Source organism: Lactuca sativa, chromosome 4 (assembly GCF_002870075.4).
Source record: "Lactuca sativa cultivar Salinas chromosome 4, Lsat_Salinas_v11, whole genome shotgun sequence".
In the NCBI taxonomy this organism is placed as follows: Eukaryota; Viridiplantae; Streptophyta; class Magnoliopsida; order Asterales; family Asteraceae; genus Lactuca; species Lactuca sativa.
In genome coordinates, this window is record NC_056626.2 from 308,049,612 (window position 1) to 308,077,322 (window position 27,711).

General features: G+C 38.2%; 1 protein-coding gene across 1 annotated transcript; it reads left to right on the forward strand.

Moving 5' to 3' along the window:
- Positions 1-274: 274 nt before the first annotated feature.
- LOC111891383 (probable prolyl 4-hydroxylase 10) lies at positions 275-2,769 on the forward strand. Its single transcript, XM_023887428.3, has 7 exons — positions 275-682; positions 777-861; positions 1,327-1,424; positions 1,590-1,687; positions 1,976-2,105; positions 2,196-2,383; positions 2,474-2,769. The coding sequence occupies exons 1-7, from the start codon at positions 480-482 to the stop codon at positions 2,545-2,547; spliced, it is 876 nt and encodes a 291-aa protein (XP_023743196.1). The 5' UTR covers positions 275-479; the 3' UTR covers positions 2,548-2,769.
- The last annotated feature ends 24,942 nt before the right edge of the window (positions 2,770-27,711 follow it).

Below are 27,711 nucleotides of genomic sequence, written 5' to 3' on the forward strand. Positions count from 1 at the left end.
TATCATTTTTGAAACCACTGGTCAACAGAGAAAAACACATGTATATTGGTTATGCCGTCAATAGTAAACGATAAATAAAGATAAAAAAAAAAGATAAAAAAATCCACCAATAAAAGCATAGAACTGCCCAAAAAGGAACTCAAAATTAGTATATTATATAATATAATAATAATAATAATAATTTTTATTTTATTTTATTTTAACAAGAATCCCCTTAGTTTAATTGATAGCAGTTGTTATATCGTGTAAGATTAGGGGTTTACCTTTTTGAAAGACATGAAACTGATGTTATGAGAAAAGTAAAAGTGATTCCTTAATTAGAAAAGGAAACAAAGTGCGTGTAGTGTTATAAACTCTGGAATCAAAGCACATGAGATTGGAAAAACGTGGTTTTCCCCCATATATCAACAGCAAGTCTTCTTCTCTATCAGGAGGATTCTAGGGTTTTTCTCGCGATCTGTATTTTCCAAATAGTAAAAATGGCGTCAAAAGGGAGATCCTTACTTCGGGGTACTTCACGGAGATCTTCATCCTCGACGCTCATATTCTCAATTGCAATTATCTGTTCATTCTTCGTTTTAATCCTTCTCGCTCTCGGAATTCTTTCAATTCCAAACAGTTCCAGCAATTCTCCGAAAGCTCATGATCTCAGCTCCATCGTTCACCATACTACTGTTGACAGGTCAAATCGGGTTTAATTTGAGTTTTTGTTCGAAATTATTGTTGTGATCTGGTTTAGTATCAAATTGGGCTGACATTGTTTTTGGTGAAAGTAGAAGTGAGAGTAAAGACGACACTGCAGATCATTGGGTTGAAGTGATCTCATGGGAGCCTAGAGCTGTTATTTATCACAATTTTCTGGTTAGCGTTTTTTCTATTGAAATCGTATATCCCCTTTCAATTTTGTTATGAAGCATAAAATAGTTTTGAGCTAGTTGTCATTGAAGTTATACAATCAGATACCTTTTCACATGTTAGTAATGTTGTAAGAACATGCAAATTCTTTTGGGAAAAAACTAATGGAGAAGAATCGACTATATACAAAAATGTTCTATGGACTTGGGTTTCATTGCCTCTGCTAACAAAGTTTACCAACTTTTTGGTTTGGAAAGGAGCTAGTTGCTTACTTGAGTTTGAGTTATCTATAATTGAAGCTCCTCTATCACTTCTACTTTTACAAGCAAAGATGCTTTTTTTCTTCCTGTTGTTTGGTTACAAAAAAGTTATGCTTTAATGCTAACCTGATCGATCAGACAAAGTTAAATAAAAGGTAAAAATAGCTTATAAAAGCTCACCAAACTGAAATTTGTGCATTTCTCATGGCAGACTCAGGCTGAATGTGAGTATCTAATCAACCTTGCTAAACCTCATATGGAGAAGTCAACTGTTGTTGACAGTGAAACTGGCAAAAGCAAAGATAGTAGGTGTGCTTATTTACTTCATTGACCTTTTCACATGTTTTTATAATGCTAAATGCAAGAACTACCAACACACTTTCTTGCATAAGTTGCATTTTACTATCTTTGTTACTAATATAGTATCCTTATATTATTTGAAATACCTTAAGATTTCACCCTTCCTTCATTTAGGGTCCGAACAAGTTCTGGCACATTTTTGGCACGTGGGCGTGATAAAACGATCCGGACCATTGAAAAAAAGATTGCAGATTTCACCTTTTTACCTGTAGGTATGCTTTTCACACAACATTATCAATCTTTAAGTTACTTATTACTTATTCCTTCACTTTTAGTTGTAATATAGGCAATGTTACTTTGTATTTACCCATTGAGAAAAAGTGCTGGATACAAAGTTTGTTACTTTTCTGGACTAAATGAACTGTCTGAATATGAGTAAATGACCGTTTTACCCTTCTGTTCAAAACCGATGCTTGATAACAAATGACTATCTATTTTGAGAACTATTATAAAATTTTCCATCAAGTAAAAAAAAACCTTTTTAACCATTTTTTATACAGAACATGGGGAAGGACTACAAGTTCTCCACTATGAAGTTGGACAAAGATATGAGCCTCACTTTGATTACTTCCAAGATGAATTTAACACCAAAAATGGAGGTCAACGTATGGCTACAGTTCTAATGTATCTGTAAGTCACACCTTAATTTTGGATGGAATGGAATCTCGAATTCCAATTCCAATTCTCTCATCTTTTTTTACTTGTGGTATCATTTGACAGATCAGACGTTGAAGAAGGGGGTGAAACCGTATTCCCATCAGCAAAAGGAAACATAAGTGCAGTCCCTTGGTGGAATGAATTATCTGAATGTGGGAAAGAAGGTTTATCTGTTAAACCAAAAATGGGAGATGCTTTGCTTTTTTGGAGCATGAAACCCGATGCATCTCTTGATGCTTCAAGTCTACATGGTTAGTATTAGTAAAAACATACCAATTATAGCATTGTATTTTCAACTGTAATATGAAGAAATGAAAGTAGATTGCTATTTCTTGTTGTAGGTGGGTGCCCCGTTATCAAGGGGAACAAGTGGTCGGCTACAAAATGGATCCGTGTCAATGAGTATAGAGCTTAATTTTTGGTTTAGAAAGGTATATCTATAAAACATGTGTTGAGCAGAATATAACAACTTGTACTGTGTTTGACATGTATTGACTGAGACTGATGTCAATGGGACTGAATGTGGCTTTTGAGTTTTGTCCCCACCCATAAAAGGTGGGACAAGGATTGTTGAACTTGATGTAGGCCCCGTTTGTTACGTACATGACAAAATATACCAGTTTTGTATTGTTTGACATGCATTGGACTGAGACTGAGACTCTACTGAGACTGATATCAATTGGACAAAGTTGAAACTTTATTATAAAGTGAAAAATAAACGTCATTTTCAACATACGGGTAATATTTTGTTTATTTATTTTGTTGATTTTATGAAGTAAAAAGGGAAGCCATAATACTTTAGACTTGGTGGGTTGTTTGTTCTTTTATTTTTACCCCATCAATTCGTAGCTTCAAAAAAAATATTTTTTTGTACTACTTTTGACGTGCGTTGGACCATGACTTAAAATGATGTCAATTAGATAAAAATTACAATTTTTTTTTCTAAATTATTCAAAAGCTGGATTAAGAACTTGCTTTCAATATCTCGAAGATGTGAAAGCCTTTTTCATCCTTATGATCAGAAACAACCTAAAAAGCCTGTCTAATCTAATGCATATGTCATGTGTAAGAATCACAACATTTATGGCCTTTGACCCTAACTAATATTAACCAAGCCTTTAATGGGTGTTGAATAGCTGATATTGTAATGGGTGTTGAATAGTTGATATTGTTATGTCATGTGTAACAATCACAACATTTATGGCCTTTGACCAAAACTTTTAATGGGTGTTGAATAGTTGATAAAATGTTGCATACTTGCATGCATTTTGATTGGTTTAGAAGGGAAAAATAAAGACAAATGGAGCCTAGGTCTACAACTCATTGTCTTATACAATTATATAAGACAACATATAGATATCTTTAAGAACATCTTCAACCGATACTAAAAATTCTTTTTTTACATCGAATTTTGTGTTAAATTTCTGTTACTCAACATATCAAATTGTCTTAAATTTCTGTTACTCAACAGACTCATTTTTTTTTTTCACATAATTTATATCCTCTCAGATACTATAGTTATTTTTAGTTTTTACACTATTTTAGTGTGGTTGAATAATAAGAATATCAAATTTATTGTTTTACAATTTATTAGCATTACATTTGAGGTTTTTTTTATAAGTCGGTCATCTATGTTTTTGAATGTTATGTATTTTTAGTTTATTGGAGTATAAGATAATATTTTAATTATAATAATTGAAACTTGTAACTATTTTATTATAAATAAAATCAAGACAAAGTTATACGATTGGTCAACGTGGTTTCAAAAACTTTGTGATATTTTAACCAATTTTGCTTGTAAAAAGATGTTCTTTGCTCATTTTTATTATGTTTTATATTTTTCTTAAATGATTTTTAATTTTAGTTGATTTTTAAATTTCTTTCTCCTTAAAAACTTTCGGACTTTATCTCCTTCCTTCTTCATTTCTCTAAAAAAAAAAAAAACTTTCAAGAAACCTTGGACAATACAAGTCCAAGTCCTACAACCATTGTGTTCATCTTTACCCATCTTTTTCAGACGAACTATACCACCATCACCACCTTCCAACCGCCGTCAAACTCCACCTATCTTCACCCTAGACGACGTTGCATGTCCAAACCATAGCACCACCACCACCGAGTGGCAGTGGACGCAATACAAAATCTCAGGGGTAGTAAATATGATTTTAGGGGTGGTATGCTGGAAAATTTACATTAGGTCGGAAATTTGTCGAAAAAAAATTACTTTTTGCTGAAAATTTTGAGGAGTTGCATCGGCCACCACGGGAACCACCTATGTCCGACCCTGACACCGCCACCAGATAAGAACAACCACCACAAAACCCTCGACACCAAAAACATCGTAGATTTCGAAATGTCGAACTTGAGGAGAATAACATGATCTATCTGTGTTCAAGTGTATTGTCTGTGTTCATGTGTTTGAAGAACAACACCACCGAATGTAGGTGGTGGTGGTCGCACTCATGGGTGAGATTTGTAAAACTGTTCATGTGATGTGTAACATAGTTGGCTTCTTACTTTGACATACTTTTTCATTTAAACACTCGATATACTCGTCAGGCCTACACATCTGAAGTCAATTCCCAAGGAGATGCATGAGTTACGTTTCATCACACTTTGAAAGGCAGCTGCTTCATAAGGCCACTACTTCGCTATTTTGTAAATACAAGCCCAAACTTACACACTAGACGTCTAGACCAACAAACATAAAATCAACTTAAAATCATAGTAAAAGTATTGGTGACCAATATTAAACATTTAACTACCTATGAGGCTATTTACGTATCACAAATCACACTTATATTTAACTGACTACGTGTAATTAATTGTCTATATAACATAATTAAACCAATTCTTTCCTCAAAACTAAGATAAGATATGACATAACTAAAAAAATAGTTCCTTCAAACTAATATCATATTGTACAAGCCTGCTGCTACCTAGCCATAATTTTTAGACTTAGTTTTGGTTTACAAGTTGTAGTGAAACTATGTCACATATCGACATCCTACAAAAAATTAAAAATTACGTACCATAATGTTTCAGATGTGACAGCCCGGATTCCCAGGTATTATTTATTCTTATAATTTTGGTGATTTGTGAGGAGACTCGACGAGTTGGAGCTCAAACTCGCCGAGTATGATCGCGGCTTGGGCACGGGTTCGCGTCCGGACTCGGCGAGTCCAAAAGGTGGACTCGGCGAGTCCACGCTGTTTAATGAAACCCTAATTTCCAGGGTATGAGACCTATTTAAAGGGGCTTATGGCCGTCATTTGCGGCCACCAACCCCAGAGAGAACCCTAAAGAGTCCTTGAGCGTTTTGTGAGAGAGAAGAGGAAGGTCCTTGACTATTTGTGGGTGTTTTTGCATATAAAAGAGGAACAAGGCAAGAGGAGACCAAAGAGGGTGCTAATCCAGTGATTTATGAGCTCAGAGACTTCATTTGAGGTAACCATTCGTTCCTTTCTCAGTCCTTGGTGTAAATCTTAGAGTTAGGGTTTCTTTGTGGAATGATCCATGGAGTAATTGGCCTATTCTCGTGTTGGTGCTTTAGATCTGGACCCAAAGAGGTCTAGAGACTCTTTTCCCTCAAGCTTTATGAGTGTTAATGGAGGCCATGAGCTTAGAATAGCATTCTAGAGACCATATCATCAAATAAGGCCTTTGAACCTTTGCATGAGCACCAAGATAGTAACTTTACGTGATGTATGTGCTTGGAAGGACTGGATCTATGAGTTATTGGAACGGATCTGACCTCAGGAGTGAGTTTGAGTTTATGCGAGTCTGAAGAACAGACTCGGCGAGTAGCATGAAGATTGTCCATAACCACTCAGCGAGTGGTCTTGCCGAGTTAAGGGGTTGACTCAGTGAGTCAGAGAGGGTTGACGGGTGGACTGAGTCAAGCTGGAACTCGCCGAGTTGTTCTTGAGACTCGGCGAGTTGAGTCGTGGTGGCCCCGCAACTCATGCCAGGTGGAACTCGTCGAGTTAGGAAAATACTCGACGTGTCGAGAGAGGATCCCAGGGAATCAATGGATGCGTATAGACTCGCCGAGTCGCTATAGTGCACTCGCCGAGTCCGGTCAAAGTTGACCGTTGACCATTGACCAGTGTTGACCTGTGTTGACTTGATAGGGTTAGTCAACCTTAGTTGTGAAGTGTTATTTAGAGATATATTGTGTTATAGGAGGACTATAGATCGGGGGATCGAGCACGAGTGATTTCAGGGATTTGCGAGTTACCGAGATACGCGAGGTGAGTCTTCTCACTATACTTTACTTTGAGTAGGTAATCAGAGTTATGTGACAGAGTATTTGTATGCTATATGTATGTTATGTGTTGTACTGCATTATTTCTATGTGATTTATGCTGTGCATGTTTATAGAGTTGGAACCGGAAGGTTCACAGAGATAGAACCAGAGGGTTCACAGAGTAGGGTCCACGGACCCACAGAGTTATAGCCTCGAGTGGCTAATATGTGTTATGTGTGGTATTTTGGGGAACTCACTAAGCTTTGTGCTTACAATGTTGGTGTTATTTGTTTCAGGTACTAGTGATGACCGTGGGAAGGCGCCGACTTGATCAGTACACACACACGGGATTTTTATATTATCAGATCTTGGGATTTTTATATAGCATGGATTGAGTTTCAAACATTAATGTTTTTATGAGTGTTAAATGATTTGTGTTTTTATAAAATGCAAAATTTTTTTTTGAAATTTATGGTGTTACAAGTTGGTATCAGAGCCTTGGTTTGAGGGATTCGAGTACACATTCGGGCGTATTTGAACTCAAACTGAGGATTTGAGAAGTATTTTCAAAAAGAGTAAAAGATTTTTGGAAAAACGCAGAGCAGGGTTGTGTGTACGATCAGTCCGTGCCCGAACGATGATTTCCCAAAATACCCTCATGTTATGTGATATTGATATTGATATGATGTATTCTCATGCTAGAGTAGGCTAGGTACTCATATTAGGACTAGAGTGGCCTGATTTGTGATGCCTTAGCCTAGGGAGAGGTGAGCTGCTATGAGATGCTTGAGAGTGAGTAGGTAGCAGCGAGGGGCTTATGAGAGATCTGTTAGAGAGTGGATTATGCATGATAGAGTACTTGGAATTTGGGATCAGAAGAGGAGGACTTGGGGTGTATTCTGATACGGTGCGGACAGTAGTATTGGGCCCGTACTACTGGAAGCATCGGGGCGGTGTACAACCCAAGTAAGAATCTTTGGAATACCAAGGATCAAGGAGGAATGAGTTGTCGAGTGTGAGTATGCTCGAATGGATTCTAATTTATCGTATGTTGTATTTCAGAGGTAGATCATGGTGAGGACACGTATTATGCCTGAGAGCAGTGGGGCCAGTGATGAGGAGATCCGCCAGATCATCCATGAGGAGGTGGCTGCGGCCATCAGGGCAGAGATACCAGAGATGTTCAGGTCTATTAAGACCACGTTGATTGAGACCTTTGACGAGCATTCTGCCGCTCTTTCTGAGGCTGCTGTTGCAGCGGCCACCGCAGCTATTGCTGCCGCGAGGCCGCAGGGTGGTGATGCGTTGCTGTTCCGAGAGTTCAGCAACACAAAACCGCTAGAGTTTGATGGGACCCAGGACCCGGTGGCGGCTATGAGATGGATTTCTGACATAGAGGGGTGTTTCTTCACTTGCTCATCTCCTGAGCATTTGAGAGTACGGTTCGCGCTGAACCAGCTTCGCTTGGGAGCGAAGGACTGGTGGAAGTTTGTGACGGCGCACTTTACGCCTGCTGAGCTTGCGACAGTGACCTAGGAGAGGTTCACTGCCATGTTCCGAGATGAGTACGTTCCCCAGGTGGAGAGGGAGCATTTGGCCCAGGAGTTTCTGACCCTCAAGCAGGGTACTGAGTCTGTTACGGTGATTACCAGGATGTTCCACGAGAGGGCGATGTTCTGCCCTGAGCACGTGTCCACTGAGCAGGCACGTATGAGCCGATATTTGAGTATCTTGAGGTGAGACATTCGGGAGTTCATGGCGAACTCCTCGTACCGGACATTTTACGAGCTTCAGGAAAATGCCCGGAAGAGGGAGATTGAGCAAGAGACTCAGGCCAGGGAGGAGGCGGAGTCTCAGGGGAGGGATCGGCGACCGATGTAGTCTCAGCCGGCAGCCAAGCGGGCCAAGCCCGCTGATCCCAAATCAGGGAGCCAGAAGGGCCGTACTTGTGGGAAGTGCGACAAGGGTCCTGGTGGAGTCTGTAGAGCGGGATCTTACTACAAGTGTGGCAAGGAGGGGCATATGGCCAAGGACTGCCCCAAGGGGTTTGCGGTGTGTTTCCACTGCAACCAGACAGGACACCGGAAGGTGGAGTGTCCGCAGTTGCGGGGATCAGCTCAGGGAGCACCTCAGGGATCTGCCCCTGCCGCCATCAGAGCTACCGATAGTCGGCCAGTGAAGGCCGAGGCGCCAAGGGCACGAGGGAGAGCCTTTCAGTTGACCGTGGAGGAGGTCCGCGCAACGCCCGATGTCGTGGCTGGTACGTATTCTTTCGTGTATTTATTTTGATGTTGAGATATTATGCTTATATTATGTTACGCGTAGGTACTTTCCTTGTGAATTCTGTACCTGCTTTGGTGTTATTTGACTCGGGTGCGAGTCGGTCTTTTGTATCTTTGGCTTTTAGTCAACATATCAGTGTTAGTCGTGAGGAATTGAGTCGGCCTCTGAGAGTTTCCATAGCTGACGAGAGGGTGATATATGCCACGGAGGTTCTCCGGGGGTGCGTGTTCGAGATTTTCGGTGTTGTGTTCCCGATTGATTTGGTTCCTATTGCGATGGGTGATGTCTGTGTCATTGTGGGCATGGACTGGTTGAGCAAATTCGGTGCGGTTATCGACTGCGAGCGACAACTGGTGACCATACGAGACCCTAGTGGGGGAGTTCTTATGGTGTATGGCGAGGGTACACGTTCTGGATCAGCGTTTTGTTCGGCCGCTAGGGTGAGGCAGTGTCTACAGCAGGGCTGTAAGGGTTTTGTGGCGTATGTGATGGATACGCAGGTGGATTCCGAGAGACCGAGGTCAGTTGAGGAGGTTCCGATAGTGCGTGAGTTCCCGGATGTATTTCCATAGGAGTTGCCGGGTGTGCCTCATGTGAGGCAAGTGGAGTTCAGTATCGATTTGGTTCCGGGGACCGCGCCTATCGCTAAGGTGCCTTATCGCCTTGCACCTCCAGAGATGCAAGAGTTATCCTTGCAGCTTCAGGAGCTGCTGGGGAAGGGGTTTATTCGGCCGAGCAGCTCGCCGTGGAGAGCGCCTATCCTGTTTGTCAAGAAGAAGGATGGTTCACACCGGATGTGCATTGATTACCGGGAGTTGAACAAGTTGACGGTCAAGAACCGTTACCCGTTGCCGAGGATCGACGATTTGTTCGATCAGTTACAGGGAGCATCTTGGTTCTCCAAGATCGATTTAAGGTCTGGATATCATCAGGTGAGGGTGCGAGATGAGGACGTCCAGAAGACAATGTTCAGGACGCGTTATGGGCATTACGAGTTTGTGGTGATGCCTTTCGGGCTCACCAATGCCCTGGCAGTGTTCATGGATCTCATGAACCGAGTGTGCAGGCCGATGCTGGATCGGTCGGTGATTGTATTTATCGACGACATTTTGGTATATTCGAGATCTAGAGAGCAGCATGAGGATCATTTGAGGGAGATCATCGGAGTTCTGAGATCGGAGAGGATTTATGCCAAATTCTCCAGTGTGATTTCTGGTTGCGAGAGGTCCAGTTCTTGGGTCATCTCGTTAACCAGAAAGGGATATCGGTCGACCCGGCCAAAGTTGAGGCGGTGATGAGTTGGGAAGTGCCGAGGTCACCCTCCGAAATCAGGAGTTTCCTAGGGTTGGCAGGTTATTATCGGAGATTTATCAAAGATTTCTCTAAAATCGCAGTGCCACTCACCAGGTTGACCCGGAAGGGTGTCGCTTTTTCATGGGGCCCCGAGAAGCAGGCCTCCTTTGAGACGCTTCACCAAAGGTTATGCGAAGCCCTGGTGTTTGCCCTCCCGGAAGGGATGGAGGACTTTGTGGTATACTGTGATGCATCGATTTTGGGGTTGGGGGTGGTGCTGATGCAGAGAGGGCATGTGATAGCATATGCATCGACGCAGCTGAAGCCTCATGAGACGAGATATCCCACCCATGATCTAGAGTTGGGGGCAGTGGTGTTCGCCCTCAAGATTTGGCGTCACTACCTGTATGGGGTTCGGTGTACGATATACACGGACCATAAGAGTTTGAAGTATTTGATGGATCAGCCCAACCTAAATATGCGACATAGAAGGTGGTTGGATGTGGTCAAGGATTATGATTGTGAGATCCTGTACCACCCAGGCAAGGCTAATGTTGTAGCCGATGCACTGAGCCGCAGGGCGGAGAGCACCCCGCTGTGGGATGTATGTTTGAGATTGACCGTGATAGCTCCAGTGTTAGACGCCATTCGTGGGGCACAGGCCGAGGCTGTGCAACCTAAGATGCAGAAGAAAGAGCGAGTTGTTGGATTGATTTCAGAGTTCGTTACCGATGGTCGGGGGCTTATGACATTCCAGGGGCGTATCTGGGTGCCGTTTGTGGGAGGAACGCGTACCATTTTGATGGAAGAGGCTCATCGGTCGAAATTTCGATCCATCCTGGGGCCACTAAGATGTATTTGGACCTGAGGAAAGAGTATTGTTGGCCCTGTATGAAGAGGGATGTTGCATGGTTTGTTGAGAGGTGCTTGACCTGCCGTAGGGTTAAGGCCGAGCACCAGAGACCGCATGGTAAGTTGCAGCCGTTGGAGGTTCCCGAATGGAAGTGGGAACAGATCACCATGGATTTTATCACCAAATTGCCAAGGACTGCCAGGGGAGTTGATGCAATTTGGGTGATTGTGGACAGGTTGGCGAAGAGCGCTCACTTTCTTGCTATCAGCGAGAGTTCTTCCGCATAGAAGTTAGCAGAGATGTACGTGAGGGAAGTGGTATCTCGACATGGGGTGCCGATCTCGATTGTCTCAGACCGGGATGTACGTTTCACTTCCAGATTCTGGAAGAAGTTTCATGAGGAGTTGGGTACTAGGCTGCATTTTAGTACCGCATATCACCCCAGACGGACGGGCAGAGTGAGCGGACGATTCAGACGCTCGAGGACATGCTCCGGGCATGTGTGTTGGATTTCGGGGGAAGTTGGGATACGTACTTGCCCTTGGCAGAGTTTTCCTACAACAACAGCCATCATTCGAGCATTGGTAAGCCGCCCTTTGATCTGTTGTATGGGAGGAGGTGTCGGACCCCCATTTGTTGGGGAGAGGTTGGACAGCGTGTGATGGGCAGTACGGAGATCGTGCTTCAGACGAAAGAGCAGATCCAACAGGTCAGACAGAGGTTGTTGACCGCTCAGAGTCGTCAGAAGAGTTATGCAGACAGACGCCGGTCCGAGCTTGAGTTTCAGGTCGGCGACCTTGTACTCCTGAAGGTCTCTCCTTGGAAAGGAGTGATTCGATTCAGGAAGAGGGGCAAGTTGGGGCCCCGATATATTGGTCCATTCCGAGTGATCGCGAGGGTAGGCAGGGTAGCCTGTCGTTTGGAATTGCCAGCAGAGTTGGGGCAGATTCACGACACTTTCCACGTGTCGCAATTGCGGAAATGAATAACCGATGAGTCGGCAGTAGTTCCATTAGAGGACATTCAGGTGGATGCAAGCCTGAATTATGCTGAGAGACCAGTGGCAATCAGAGATCAGAAAATCAAGGTTCTGAGGAACAAGGAGGTACCCTTGGTTTTGGTTCAGTGGCAGCATCAGAAGGCGTTTGAGATGACTTGGGAGCCGGAGCGTGAGATGCGTGAGCAGCATCCGGAGTTATTTGCAGAACGAGACTTCGAGGGCGAAGTCTAGTTCTAGTGGGGGAAAATTGTAACAGCCCGGATTCCCAGGTATCATTTATTCTTTTAATTTTTGGTGATTTGTAAGGAGACTCGGCGAGTTGGAGCTCAAACTCGCCGAGTATGATCGCGGTTTTGGGCAAGGGTTCGCGTCCGGACTCGGCGAGTCCAAAAGGTGGACTCGGCGAGTCCACGCTGTTTAATGAAACCCTAATTTCCAGGGTATGAGACCTATTTAAAGGGGCTTATGGCCGTCATTTGCGGCCACCAACCCCAGAGAGAACCCTAAAGAGTCCTTGAGCGTTTTGTGAGAGAGAAGAGGAAGGTCCTTGACTATTTGTGGGTGTTTTTGCATATAAAAGAGGAACAAGGCAAGAGGAGACCAAAGAGGGTGCTAATCCAGTGATTTATGAGCTTAGAGACTTCATTTGAGGTAACCATTCGTTCCTTTCTCAGTCATTGGTGTAAATCTTAGAGTTAGGGTTTCTTTGTGGAATGATCCATGGAGTAATTGGCCTATTCTTGTGTTGGTGCTTTAGATCTGGACCCAAAGAGGTCCAGAGACTCTTTTCCCTCAAGCTTTATGAGTGTTAATGGAGGCCATGAGCTTCGAATAGCATTCTAGAGACCATATCATCAAATAAGGCCTTTGAACCTTTGCATGAGCACCAAGATAGTAACTTTACGTGATGTATGTGCTTGGAAGGACTGGATCTATGAGTTATTGGAACGGATCTGACCTTAGGAGTGAGTTTGAGTTTTTGCATGGCATAGACTGGCCGAGTCTGAAGAACAGACTCGGCGAGTAGCATGAAGATTGTCCATAACCACTCAGCGAGTGGTCTTGCCGAGTTAAGGGGTTGACTCAGTGAGTCAGAGAGGGTTGACGGGTGGACTGAGTCAAGCTGGAACTCGCCGAGTTGTTCTTGAGACTCGGCGAGTTGAGTCGTGGTGGCCCCGCAACTCATGCCAGGTGGAACTCGTCGAGTTAGGAAAATACTCGACGTGTCGAGAGAGGATCCCAGGGAATCAGTGGATGCGTATAGACTCGCCGAGTCGCTATAGTGCACTCGCCGAGTCCGGTCAAAGTTGACCGTTGACCATTGACCAGTGTTGACCTGTGTTGACTTGATAGGGTTAGTCAACCTTAGTTGTGAAGTGTTATTTAGAAGATATATTGTGTTATAGGAGGACTATATATCGGGGGATCGAGCACGAGTGATTTCAGGGATTTGCGAGTTACCGAGATACGCGAGGTGAGTCTTCTCACTATACTTTACCTTGAGTAGGTAATCAGAGTTATGTGACAGAGTATTTGTATGCTATATGTATGTTATGTGTTGTACTGCATTATTTCTATGTGATTTATGCTGTGCATGTTTATAGAGTTGGAATCGGAAGGTTCACAGAGATAGAACCAAAGGGTTCACAGAGTAGGGTCCACAGACCCACAGAGTTATAGCCTTGAGTGGCTAATATGTGTCACGTGTGGTATTTTGGGGAACTCACTAAGCTTTGTGCTTACAGTGTTGGTGTTATTTGTTTCACGTACTAGTGATGACCGTGGGAAGGCGCCGGCTTGATCAGTACACACACATGGGGTTTTTATATTATCAGATCTTGGGATTTTTATATAGCATGGATTGAGTTTCAAACATTAATGTTTTTATGAATGTTAAATGATTTGTGTTTTTATAAAATGCGAAAAATTGTTTTGAAATTTACGGTGTTACATTAGACAAGATATACATGTTGCTAGGGGTGCAAACGAGCCGAGCCGAGCCCGAGCCTGGCCAGACTCGGCTCGGGCTCGTTTAAGTTATATAACGCTCGAGCTCGAGCTCGACTCGATTCGAAATTCCTTGTACTGAGCTCGGCTCGAGCTCGTAAATAATTATACAAGCTCGGCTCGGGCTCGGGCTCGACTCGTTTTTTATCTGATGTGTCTAAATAAGCTTAAGCTCAGCTCGAGCTCGTTAAGAAACTCATTTACTAATACCCTAAATCCATAATTCCCCTAATATGTTTTTATTTTAATATATTTAAATAATATTAAATTATATTATATAAAGGCTTGTTTAGGCTCGCGAGCCTAATCAAACTTAATGACATAGGCTTGAGCTCGAGCTCGTTTAATAAACGAGCTTAATATTAAGCTCGAGCTCGGCTCGGGCTCGCTTAAAATCAATTTCGAGTCGAGCTTTTAACAATCCGATCTCGAGTAGCTTGCGAGTAGCTTGGCTCGTTTGCACCCCTACATGTTCCAAAGTCGTCCTTAGTGTTCCCAACATGATCTTTTTACGATTTATAAGTTCTTATTTTTCCTAATACAAATCTTAGTGGCACACAATGCATAAGAGTAACAATAACTAATTAAACGAAATATCTTCATCAGAATAATGCAGTAAATTCCTGGCATTCTCTAGACAATATATTCATATCTCGGACTAATATTTATTCAATAATATGCTTAAAGTAACATATCATACATACTTATAAAGCTAACATTTTTTCTTAAATCTCATGCATTTGAAACCCCATTTTTTAACTTTCTCAAACCACATTCATTTGAAACCCCCTTTTTTAACTAATGCAACTCAAAAGTTTTCTTAATTATGATTTAACACTCAAAAGTTTTATAACTTATATTATGTTTAATTAGCATTTAGTAAAAACTTTACTATAAAAATGTCAATCTTTTGTGTCTTTTGTGTTATATAAAATCTTACATGTAAGAAGGATTTGAAGATATTGTGATTCAAAAGTTTTCATATAGTTGAAGCACTCACGATCCAAATATGATGATTTGAAGAAATGGATTATGTCGCATCGATGGTAATTGTAATATGATTTTTTTTTTCAACCAAAACAAATGAAGCTTTTCTATTCTTTCTTTATATTCACTTTCTCATTTAATCTTTATATGTGATTTGTATGTATTACTCAATCTTGAATATGACTCTCCAAACATCAATGTTTTGCTTGGAATATCTTTCTGATTATTCTTTTTCAAGAAAAATATTTTGATTGCAGGTTAGTGAAGAATTGTCATCAAGTTTCTATGGTTGAATGATGTTAAATGAAGAAAGAAGATTCATAAAATGTATATAGGTTTTTTTGTTTGAGCAAAGTTGACGAATGTTAGTTTTTTCTTTTGATTTAAATGTATGTTTATGTAACATCTTTATTTATATATTCAACCACCCAATGTTCTTATTTATTTGATTGTAGTTTTTCTATTTTGATTATGTTTATTTTCTATTATTTTTTTGTTGGGTTATCCTACACAATATATTTAAAAGATAATATTGAAAAGACAACATAATTTTGAACATTTGATATGTAATTATGATAGACTTATCATGATATGTTCTTCATATGAAAGTAATTTATCCATATTACTACGACAAGAATTACATATGAAATTTACGAATATATATATATATATATATATATATATATATATATATATATATATATATATATATATATATATATTATATGTGATTTGTTTAACATGTATATGCACCTATGTATCTTATAAATTTATAATTAAATATCTTTATGTTTAATAATTAAAGGGATTAAAATAATGCATCAAAACCAATTATTTAGACGAATATAATAATAATAATAATAATAATAATAATAATAATAATAATAATAATACATTTCCAAGTACCACATTCATTTGAAACTCACACTACAACTCAAAAGTTTTCTAATTTATGTATATTTATTAGTTACAACTCAAGAGTTTTTAATTTATGATTATTAATTAGTAATCATCAATAACTTTTTATTTTCCATTCTTTTAGAAGGTTGTAAAGTTTTGTTCATTAAAAACGTTGATGTATTTGAAGAGATTTGTGATTTAAATATGAAGAGTTAATATAAATGTTATAATAGATGTTTTAGTGTTTTTATGTTATTAAAAGTTATAGTGTTTATTTTTCATATTTTTTATTATTCGTTGTATATATATCTTTTTTAATACAAATGTTATAATAGATGCTTTTTTATTTTTATGTTACTAAAAGTTGCAGTCATAATTTTGTTCATATGTTTTGTTACCCGTTATATTATCATCAATTTGATATATAATTTACACAATTTTAAACGGTTTATAAAATTATCAAATAATTGTATATATCATAATGACTTAAAAATTAAACTATAATGTTTAATAAAACTAATATGTTAAGTATATGTTTGCTTTATTACTAACATATTTTTTCAAAGTAACAAATATAAAATAATAATTTGGTAAAAGTTATTATTTTAACTATATAATTCTATTCTCGCGCAACGCGCGGAGATTCGCCTAGTTGTAAATATAACTTACCCGCAACGTTGCCAACTCTTCATCATCAGAAAACATTAAACATTGATACTCTGAAATGTCCAAAAGGGAGTATGAAATGCGAATTTAACCTAAAAGCGTCTCAAATGTTATATATCAGTTTGGGTTATCTGATTAGGGGACCCATACAAAATCAGATCCAAAATGCTCCATTCCGGATTAGTGTTATTTTGCAAAATAACAAAACACATGTATTTAAATTTACATCAAACCACTGTTGTTTTTCATAATTTGGCGACAAATCTATTTTTTATTTCGTATTTTGGTCACACCAACGTATCTTATATTGATATATTTGGTCTCTACATTTTCATATGATAACAATTTACATTTTCATATGATAACAATTTACTTTCCTTATTTTGTAGAATGAAGCTTTCCACCATTTTACTTTGTTAAATATCATTTTGACCCCCTCAAATATGAACATTGACAATTTCCACCCTTCACCTTTTGTATATTGCTTTGTGTACGTTTGGTCTCTAAACTTTTGTATATCGATAAGTTTGGTCCTCCCATAAACAGTGTACATAAAACAATAAAAGGATAAATAGTAGAACTTTCCTTTTGCGTGACTAGAATATAGTGCAAAAACCTTGTCTGCGTTTCACACAAAACAAGAAGAATGCAATTTCTAGTTCCTAAAAAAAATAAATCATAATATACAAAACTTACTACTTAGTACTTATTATTTAAGAGATATATGGGACATCGTGAAATATAATGCACCCACATCAACTTCTACTCTTAATGAGTTGGGCTCATGATGTCTTCTTTCACTTACAAGGCTACAACTTACAAGTATGGGAATGGTACTCCATGCCTATATGGTCCCATAATTTTCAATCCCACGAAATCTATCTTTCAAAATCCCATCTCATTAACTTGTTGAGTCTTTAACGACAATGACACTTTATATATATATATATATATATATATATATATATATATATATATATATATATATATATATATATATATATATATATATATATATATATATATATATATATATATCAAAGACGTTTCTCAAAAAATGTCTCTTATTCTTCTTTTTGCTGATCATGAACAACCATAAATAACAGAATAGGAGATAAAAACTTGTTATTCTCACGACGGTCATTCTAACATAATTCGATATCATAAAAGCTATTCTCAAAGAATTTATGATCGCGGACATGAAGATAATAAAGAAAACTCGATATCATGAAAGTTATTCTCAAAGAATTTATGATCGTGGGCATGAAGGTAATAAAGAAAACTGGTGCGTAAAATTGACAATGATGATGAAAAGGCCTAAAGATTGGATGATGGTGTGTTAGATACAATGGTCATTGATCTTCCTAAAAGAAAACAATGTTCATCGTTTTATTGCTTTCAAAATGTCGGCATATATTCTTTTAAAATAGACAAAATTTAATCTTTTAGAATGCATCATTAACATATTCGTAGTTTTTTTTAATATGTATTTTCCTTTGATAATGCTTTTTTGCATCTCATTCTTCAAGAATGAAAATATTGTTCTTTCTAAGATTTTTCAATCTCAAAGAATATCATTCTAAAAGAATCAATCATTTATGATTAAAAAATATGTTAGAATTGATTAATTAAAAAACTTAGATTTTTAAAATATGTATTATGTCCGAATATATATTTTAAACTCTTGGTCCACATTTATTCCTACATCCATACAATACTTACCATCCACAATATATATATATATATATATATATATATATATATATATATATATATATATATATATAGGAGTGAGATCCCTTGAGAATTCATAGTTTCGAGAACTCGAAAACTAAATGTGAAACGTTAGATTAAAATTAACTCATTAAATACATGACCGTTATCTTACCAATCTTGTTTACTGTATAATTTTTTGTGTTATTAGAAACATCAATAAAGAAATCTAAAAATTAACATAATAAATTAAACTTTAGGATTAAAAAAAAATATAATTTTCAATTTTTTTTAAAATATGCAAAATTTTAAATTTTTTTAGAAAACATGATTTAAAAAAAAATTTGAAAAAAATCATTTTTTTAAAAAATTGCATTTTTTTTTAAAACTGTAAATTTTAAAAAATAAGTAAATTAAAAAAAATCTAAAATATTTAAAAAAACTATAACTTTTTAATCAAAAAAATCAACATTTTAAGTGTATATATGTATATTTTATCAAGTGCACATATGCATATTTCTTATACTATAGTATTTATAACTAAATCATAAAAAACTCATTTTTATTACTAATCTATAAAATAGTATAAATATTTTATTCGATACCAAATTGTGACAACCCAAGTTGTTCCGTTACATTTCCCCGTTACCGTTAACGGAATATTCTACTGTATAAAAGTTCCGTTAATTAGAGGTCGTCAATTTAATAAATATCCCAATTGTTTACATTTAACATGTCGTTAAGTCGTGATAAAAGGAAATAAAAACACAGGACACACATTTCCATTTATTTGGAAAATGTTAAGTTTTATAGTTACGATCACTAAATCGGGTGCGACCAAAAGCCCCGTTTAACGGCAGTATCGGGTAAAATTTCACTGAGCCCCGACTAGGAACCCTATATAAGGGTGAGTGGAGTCCATTGGAGACTTTTTACACTCTCTCTCTATACTCTCTCTCTAGACCCGTTTTCGCCCCGAATCCGCAACCAAACGCTTCCAAATTGTAAGTCCGCTTACCCTAGCTTGTTCTAAACATTACTAGCTGTAGTTTTAGCCCAAAAACCATCCAAGAAGGCATGGGATAAGGAGTTTACAGCCCAGGAACACTCTAGGGCCGTAAACCCCTAAAATGGTGCCAAACATGCCTTTAAACTTGCCCTTAAGCTTGGAAACTAATTGGGGATCTAGCCTAGGAGTGTTTAAACATCAAAACACAATGATTTGGGGCATAAAAGTGAGTTGACGGACCAAGCACATGCTTAGGCCGTAAACCCCTCAAAACCTTGTCTAAATGCCTTCAAAACACTCCAAAACCACACTAGGGCTTAACACATAAATTAAGGGCTTATTTTTTTTAGGTTTAGATCACTTAAACATTAAGAATTGGGGATTTATAGGAGTTTACGGCCCAGACATGTGTCAAGGCCGTAAACTCCCCAAAACATGCCCAAAATGTGGTTTTTGCCCCCCCAAATGGCCTTAGACTATTTCTATAAAATTCTAGGAAGGATTTAAGGACTTAAACACATGAAATGGAGGGGTAAAAAGGAGTTTACGACCCAAGCTAGTGTCTAGGCTGTAAACTCCCCAAAACACATCCAAATGTTAGATTTAATCCCCCAAAATAGCATCACACTTCATTAGAAATTGCTAGAAAGGTATTAGGGGCTTGAAACTTCACAAAACTATAAGGGTGAGAGTTTACGGTCGTAAACTCCCTTAGGAGTGTCCCTAGACCGTAAACTCCAAGTTAGTGCCCTTAGAAGCCTCAAACCCACTCATGCCTTTTGGGAAAAGTACTTAGAATAATTCAATGAGCAAGTAGGAGCCTTAAAACACCCCAAAACCCATCACCATGAGTTTACGGCCATAAACTCATGGTGAGATGTCCCTGGGCCATAAACTATGTGATAGGGGTTTACTCTCGGATAGCAAGCTCCATTCCTTAGCCATTCACACCCTTAAACGCTACCCGGGACACCCAAACACTTATCCAAAGTGTTTTCCGCTCCTTTGAGCGCGTATATTTGTTTAGTTAGTATTAAATATACTAATTGTATGTGAACATATGTTATCATATGTTAAATAGGTCATTGTGTGTGTTCGAGTCTTTGCGTGACACCGAACGCCCAAACGGCACCTTCGTCGGACCTACTTACACCAGGTGAGTTCATACCCATGAATGAACCTTTTTAATGTTTTTACATGTTTTATAGGGGGGGGGGGAATACAAGTTAAACATGCCAGTTATCATATCAATCACATATGATTGATAACCCGCATGCACAAGATTTTACGATACTGTACACTGTTTTACTGAGTAGGACACTATAATGGTTTTCTAAAAGATTTTCATTTAATTTAAAACTCTTACTTGTACTGTTTTATCTAAATTCATTTTAAACTGGTTTATGAAGGATTTCCAAAGGCTTTCAAACATGTTTTTACAAAAGAATACAAATTGTGATTTTCCCGAGTATAAAGGTTTTTCATCAAAGATTCCCTTTTCGACGTATACTTTACTTGTTAAATACTTCTGCTTCGCTTATACTTATTTTATACTCCTACTCTGTAACGCTTTCACTTATACCTGAAGTCACTTATACCTGATGACGCTTATACTTATTCACACTCTTACTTAGTGAGACGATTCTACTTCGCTTATACTTGAGATCGACTCTGTCACACCCCCAAACCAAGGATGGCGGAAACGTCCGGGGGTGGAGGACTTCATGTAGAGTATCACAACAACGAGTATAATAGTGCTCAAAGTAAATACAACCATCATAAATATAATTGAAAAAAATTACACCAAAGTATATGTTTACATGATTCAAATCAATTACATTATGATGCAAAATGAACTGTTCGACGATTTATCGTCCCATCCTCAAAACGTGGTTGATTTCCTGTTTCACTGAATTCCTGAGAATACAAGTAGTTTTGAAAAGTGTCAACACAAAGGTTGGTGAGTGCATAAGCTTTTGACAGTAAGAGTTTGAAAATCGATCTTTGTAAAGAGATGTATGTTACCAAGAAAAATCCAATATTTTCCTTACAAAAGTTATGTAGTCCTAAATACCAGGACCGAAAATGAACAACTATTTGTCATACTTAAAAATATAAAAGTGGTTTTAAATCGGCATAAAACCCTTTCTGATGTGAGAAAAATCCCGTAATGAATGATGTGTAGTCTTAAATACCAAGACCGAAAGTATACAATAAAGTATGTAATTGTTGATGTAAAAAGTGATTTTAAATCGACATAAAACCCTTTTTGATATGAAGGCGTATAAGTATTTTTCCATACTTAAAGTAATTTCAGTGAGCTAAATAGACATAACTCGCTAATTTAAAGTTAGAACCCGTAAATCTTATGATTTGTTAATACCACATGTGAACTATCATAACCATACTTGACATAGACGGCCTCGTAATACGACGTTCTTCAGGCGTCGCCGTTAAATGACACTTGTCACCACAGACCTGCCGGTCTAGCTGTTGCAAGCAGCTCTGGTGTGGGTTTGTCAAACCCAATATAGATCTATACACAACTATCACGTTCTCCCTACAAGAGACTCTGGTTACAATTTACAGGACTTTTTGACTTTGTTACTTTGGAAGTAACCCGAAGGGAATGACTCACAAATTTATTCATTAACAGATTTACGTGAACTAAACTGAAAACCTTTGGTAAATAAGTTTGAGAAGTAAATGATACATAAACTATACCTATTATAGTTTATCCAAAACGTTTGTAATGTATAAGAATTCTTTTATGAAAATGCCTTAATGCTATGAATCCATAAACTATGCTCATTATAGCTTAATATATGTGTTCTAAATGAATGAATAATATTATCATGAGTGACTATGTTTCAGTTTATGATGATAAACTAACGAAGAAAACACATTCAATATTTAGAACTTATCGTTATACACTTTGCTCAACATAATACAAAGTGTTATGAAAGTTATAAGCTGTTAACTAATTTTCAACCTTTCTACACTGTTTTTGAAAAGTCATAGAAAAATCATACGAAGTTGAAAACTAAATCCGTAAATTCTGAGAGTTCCCAAAATGTGTCTAGTTTACTCATAATTTTTATCATGATTTTTAATGATCCCTAACTGGGGTGAAAAGGTCCATAATCACAGACTGGTCCGGATTGGTGTTTGAAATGATATGCAGTTTTGTAAAATTCACCATAAATTGTAGAAAAATCGTATGGAGATGTGCAAGTAGTCATTTTAAAGCTAAGAACTTGAACTACTTACACCTAAAACAGTTTTGAAAACAAAAATGTTTAAGTCGTCCAAAACAGTCCGTGAATGGAGTTGAACGTTTCTGATGAAGGCTGTTAGAAAAGTTTAGTTATGTTCTTGGTGTTTTAACTTGTATTCCCCCCCTAAAAACTTGAGAAAACATGAAAATGTAGGGGTATGAACTCACCTTGAGTGATTTCAGTAGGTAAGTGTTGAAGAAGAGAAGTGTTCAACCCAAGAACACTTGAAGAATCACTTGAAGATTCGAAGATCTAACAAGAATGTGATGATGTTTGTGTAAGCAATCTATGATTTTGAGTAGGAGGATGTGTAATAATCATAAGAAAGATGATGATACTTACTAATTGTAGGAGAAAAGTCTTGGAGTATGCCTTGAAATTATCGAATTAGAGAGAAAAAGATGAGAGAGTTTGGAGTGTGGTTCTTGGTAAAAAAAATGAGAGAATGATTAAAGTGTGAGGAGAGAGGATATATGTTCCAGCCCTAAGAACGTGGGAATAGTTGAAAATAATGAGAAAAGACCTATAAAGTGACTAGGGATGGGCTGGTGATGAATAGTGACATGGAGTGGGTATGGGAGTGGTTGCTTGTGTCATAGAAATAAGTAAAGTCAACACTCTACCTTTGTACTTCACCCACTCTCTTTTGGATAAGGTTTTATCCTTAAAAACATGATTAATTAATAGTTAAGGGTCCTTATATGTTAAAATAAAGTTTTGGGTGAAAATCCCGTGTTAAAACAATTAAAAACGGGCCTAAAACGCGAATTTAGTCGAAAACCGGGAGAAAAAGCATTCCCAGCGAGACCTCTCGGTCCTAGGCCGAGGTTCGGTCCTTGCTGGTGCTGAGCCGGAAGCGAAGTGCGAACCAGAAGAAGAAGGCGAAGGCGAGGGGCTCAGTCCGAAGGCTCGGTCTGAAGGGTCAGAAGCGAAGGTTCGGTTCGGTTCTTTGAGTGAGGTTCGGTTCGGTTCAGCAACCTTCTTCATCAGGAGGGTTCGGTTCCTAAGGGGACTTTCGGTTCCTAAGAGGGGTTTCGGTTCCTAAGAGGACTTTCGGGTCCTAAGAGGGGTTTCGGTTCCTAAGAGGACTTTCGGGTCCTAAGAGGGGTTTCGGTTCCTCAAGCCCGTTTTTCGCGTAGACTTCCGCTTTTGGGCTGTTTTCGCCAAATTCGAGGGTCGGAATGCCCCGAGTGATTATAGAAAGTTGAGAGAGATTTTGAGAGAGATTTGAGAGAGATTCCACATACTTAGAGAGATTTGGGAGAGATTTGACATACTTGGAGAGATTTCACATACAAAGAGATATTTGGGAGAGATTTCACATTCGTAGAGAGATTTGGGAGAGATTTGACATTCTTGGAGAGATTTCTCATACAAAGAGAGATTTGGGAGGGATTTGACATTCTTGGAGAGGTTTCTCATACAAAGAGAGATTTGGGAGAGATTTCACATACTTGGAGAGATTTCACATACAAAGAGATATTTAGGAGAGATTTCACATTCGTAGAGAGATTTGACATTCTTGGAGAGATTTCTCATACAAAGAGAGATTTGGGAGAGATTTGACATTCTTGGAGAGGTTTCTCATACAAAGAGAGATTTGGGAGAGATTTCACATACTTAGAGAGATTTGGGAGAGATTTGACATTCTTGGAGAGATTTCTCATACAAAGAGAGATTTGGGAGAGATTTCACATACTTAGAGAGATTTGGGAGAGATTTGACATTCTTGGAGAGGTTTCTCATACAAAGAGAGATTTGGGAGAGATTTCACATACTTAGAGAGATTTGGGAGAGATTTGACATTCTTGGAGAGGTTTCTCATACAAAGAGAGATTTCACATACTTAGAGAGATTTGGGAGAGATTTGACATTCTTGGAGAGATTTCTCATACAAAGAGAGATTTGGGAGAGATTTCACATACTTAGAGAGATTTGGGAGAGATTTGACATTCTTGGAGAGGTTTCTCATACAAAGAGAGATTTGGGAGAGATTTCACATACTTAGAGAGATTTGGGAGAGATTTGACATTCTTGGAGAGATTTCTCATACAAAGAGAGATTTGGGAGAGATTTCACATACTTAGAGAGATTTGGGAGAGATTTGACATTCTTGGAGAGGTTTCTCATACAAAGAGAGATTTGGGAGAGATTTCACATACTTAGAGAGATTTGGGAGAGATTTGACATTCTTGGAGAGGTTTCTCATACAAAGAGAGATTTGGGAGAGATTTCACATACTTAGAGAGATTTGGGAGAGATTTGACATTCTTGGAGAGGTTTCTCATACAAAGAGAGATTTCACATACTTAGAGAGATTTGGGAGAGATTTCTGATAAGAAGAGATGGAGTGAAAACGATTGAGAGAGGTTTCATTGGTGACCTTTTTGAGTGTCCGGCTTCGCAATGCAAGGTCCGTAAACCCCGTTAAGCCTTGTTTAAGGATCTTGCATACTCCCGATGAGTATGTAACAATGTTTTATCGGTTTGGCTCTCCACGTACCACCGTTTTAGGTTAAGGAGATCTAGATGTACGCACTTTTCGATTTATGATCTCTCATTAGAATAGAGAGTTGTTTAGAAATTACATAACGTAAACTCTAGTACCTACGGGCAAATTGAGTTGACCGATTTGACTTGTTGACTTTAGTTGACTTTGACTTGATCGAAAATTGACGGTTGTCACAGACTCTACTTCACTTATACTCGATACGCTCTTACTTCACTTGTTGTCGTCTCTACTTCGCGATACGCTTAAACTTATTCGACACTTATACTTCACTTGCGACCACTCCTACTTCACTTGTTAGACACTCCTACTTCACTTGTTAGACACTCCTACTTCACAAGAATCACTTCTACTTGATACACACTCTAGCGTAGTTAGATGTATGTCGGTGCTTGTATAGAAGCATATAAATAATGATTGAAGGACTTAGGAAGGCTTGTCCGCCCTATTTCCTTTTCTTCGTTGAGATGTGGTCTGGTGGGATCGGATGTCCATCCGAAGGTCATTTGATTCATTAGTTATATACTATGTATACAAGCTTAGGCATACGGGTTACTTCAGTCAATTCAGTTAAGAGTCTCTACCTCTAGTTCAGCACTTACATTAGAAACCCACTAGTTGGAAGTCTCTGCCCACTATTTGGGATGCATCTTCAGGACAAGGCCTTCTCCGTCGTCTAGTTGGTAACCAGAGTCTCCTGTAGGGAGAGCGGACATTGTGTGTATAGATCTATATGGGATTGACAACCCCGCACCCAGACTGCTAGCTACAGTCCCGGCCTACCAAGCCAACGGGCGACAAATGTCACATCTTATAGACGCTTGTAGGGCGTCTGGTACTCTAGTCAGTATGGTTACGAGTATCCCGGGTTACCTTATAACTCTTTGGCCTTAAGGTAACGGTATTTCGCCAGCAATTTACACTGTATGCTGGTAATTCATTTTCAGAGTCACACTGTTTTGACCTTACAAGACGTATCTTTCATTTGATACTGTCTGGGGTCTGTCTCCTCTGTTTTGACCTTACAAGACGTATCCTTCTTTCGATGCTGTCTGAGGTCTGTATCCACTGTATTCACAGAATCCACTATATTCACTGTATTTATTGTATTCACAGTGTTCACTGTTTTAGACCTTGCTAGACGTATCTTTCATTTGATATTGTCTGCAGTCTGTATTCACTGTTTTAGACCTTACTAGTTGTACCTTTCATTTGGTACCTTCTGGGGTCTGTGTCTCCACTTGTTAGACTGAACCAGGCGTATCGTTCGGTTGATACTTTCCTGGAGTCTATGGTTCCTTGCCTTAGTCAGCAGTCCTCACTGCTGAGGCATATGATATTCCCTGATGTCGTTTGCTTTCCTCAATAATCAATTCAGTATTTTGATAATGATAGCAACTTAGGGAAAACTACTTTTTACCACACATCACTGACCAGTCTTGGTAGAAGGCTGCTATTATTAAAGAAAATATAGGATTTTCTGGAAAGGACTCTAATACAATGAAACCTCTTAATCTACTACTTTCAATACAGTTATATTGAATGAAAATGTCACTAAATGCTTATGAACTCACTAGCATTTGTAAAAATGCTGATACTCGTTTTTTTTCAAATAACTTGTATTCTCAAGTTAGCATTAGACAGGTACATCCCAGGAGCAGTTGACGAAGATAGCTTATTACCTTGCTGTACTTATTATATTTGCCTGTATTACTTTGAATTGTTGTAATGTAACCATGTAAAAATTATTACTATTAATGCAATGTTTTGTTGTACTTCGATTACTATATGCATGTGTTGTGATACTTGACATGACGTCATCCACCCCAGAACGTTTCCGCCGTTCCGGTTTTGGGGTGTGACACAAATAAAATATAAAAAACAAAAAATGCTACAAAATTTCGAAGCGTTTTCATGTTTTCGTGTCAAGATTTTTCCATATTTTCTCTAATTCATTACTTTAGTTTTCACATCTTCAATATTTTCTACAAATTCTTCTAAACCTACAAGAAAATTAAAAAAAGTTGATTAATGCAAGAACACTCACAAAAATACATATGTATATATCATGTAAGATTCACAGATTCATATGTGATTATATATGTGATATTCACATGCGGTTGTATCATTTAAGATTCAAATGTGAAATTTACAAGAAAATTATGACAACCCGAAATTTCCATTTTGTACGAACATTAACTATTCAATAGAAGCTAGTCCAGTTTCAATGAATTTCAGACTTTTCCGAATAAGTTTGTGTACATTACGGTTTACGTTTAAGGAGATATGAGGAGAGTGGATGCTCATGGGTTTGTGAAACTTGAGCATTTCAAAACTTCATAATATTAGAGTCCAATTCCAGAATAAAAATATTTTCTGCCAAAATATTTCAGGACTATAAATAGATTTCTGAACTAAATTCATTCATTATTCACATTTACAACTAGAGAAAAGCCATATTCTCTCTCACGGATCTTCAGGTTTTCATCCCAAATCGTGAGTACACTTCTCTAGTTGTGTTATAATGTTTGTTTTATGCTTATTAACATAGATTACATGTCAAATATGTGAGATCCGGGAGTTTACCGCCCAAGAATGTTCTTGGGGAGTAAACTCCAAAATGAAGCTTTAAGGCTATCTAGTCCCAATTCCTTGTTAGGAAACTAGTTTAGGATAATATGTAGGATCATTTGAGACTAGAAATCAATCAAGAACACATAGTTTTAGGATTTTACGGCCTAAGAGTTTCTTGGACCGTAAACACCTTTTTCAAGGGCTTAATGTGCCCTAATCACCCCCTAAGGCTTTAGACTTTAACCCTCAATTACTTGT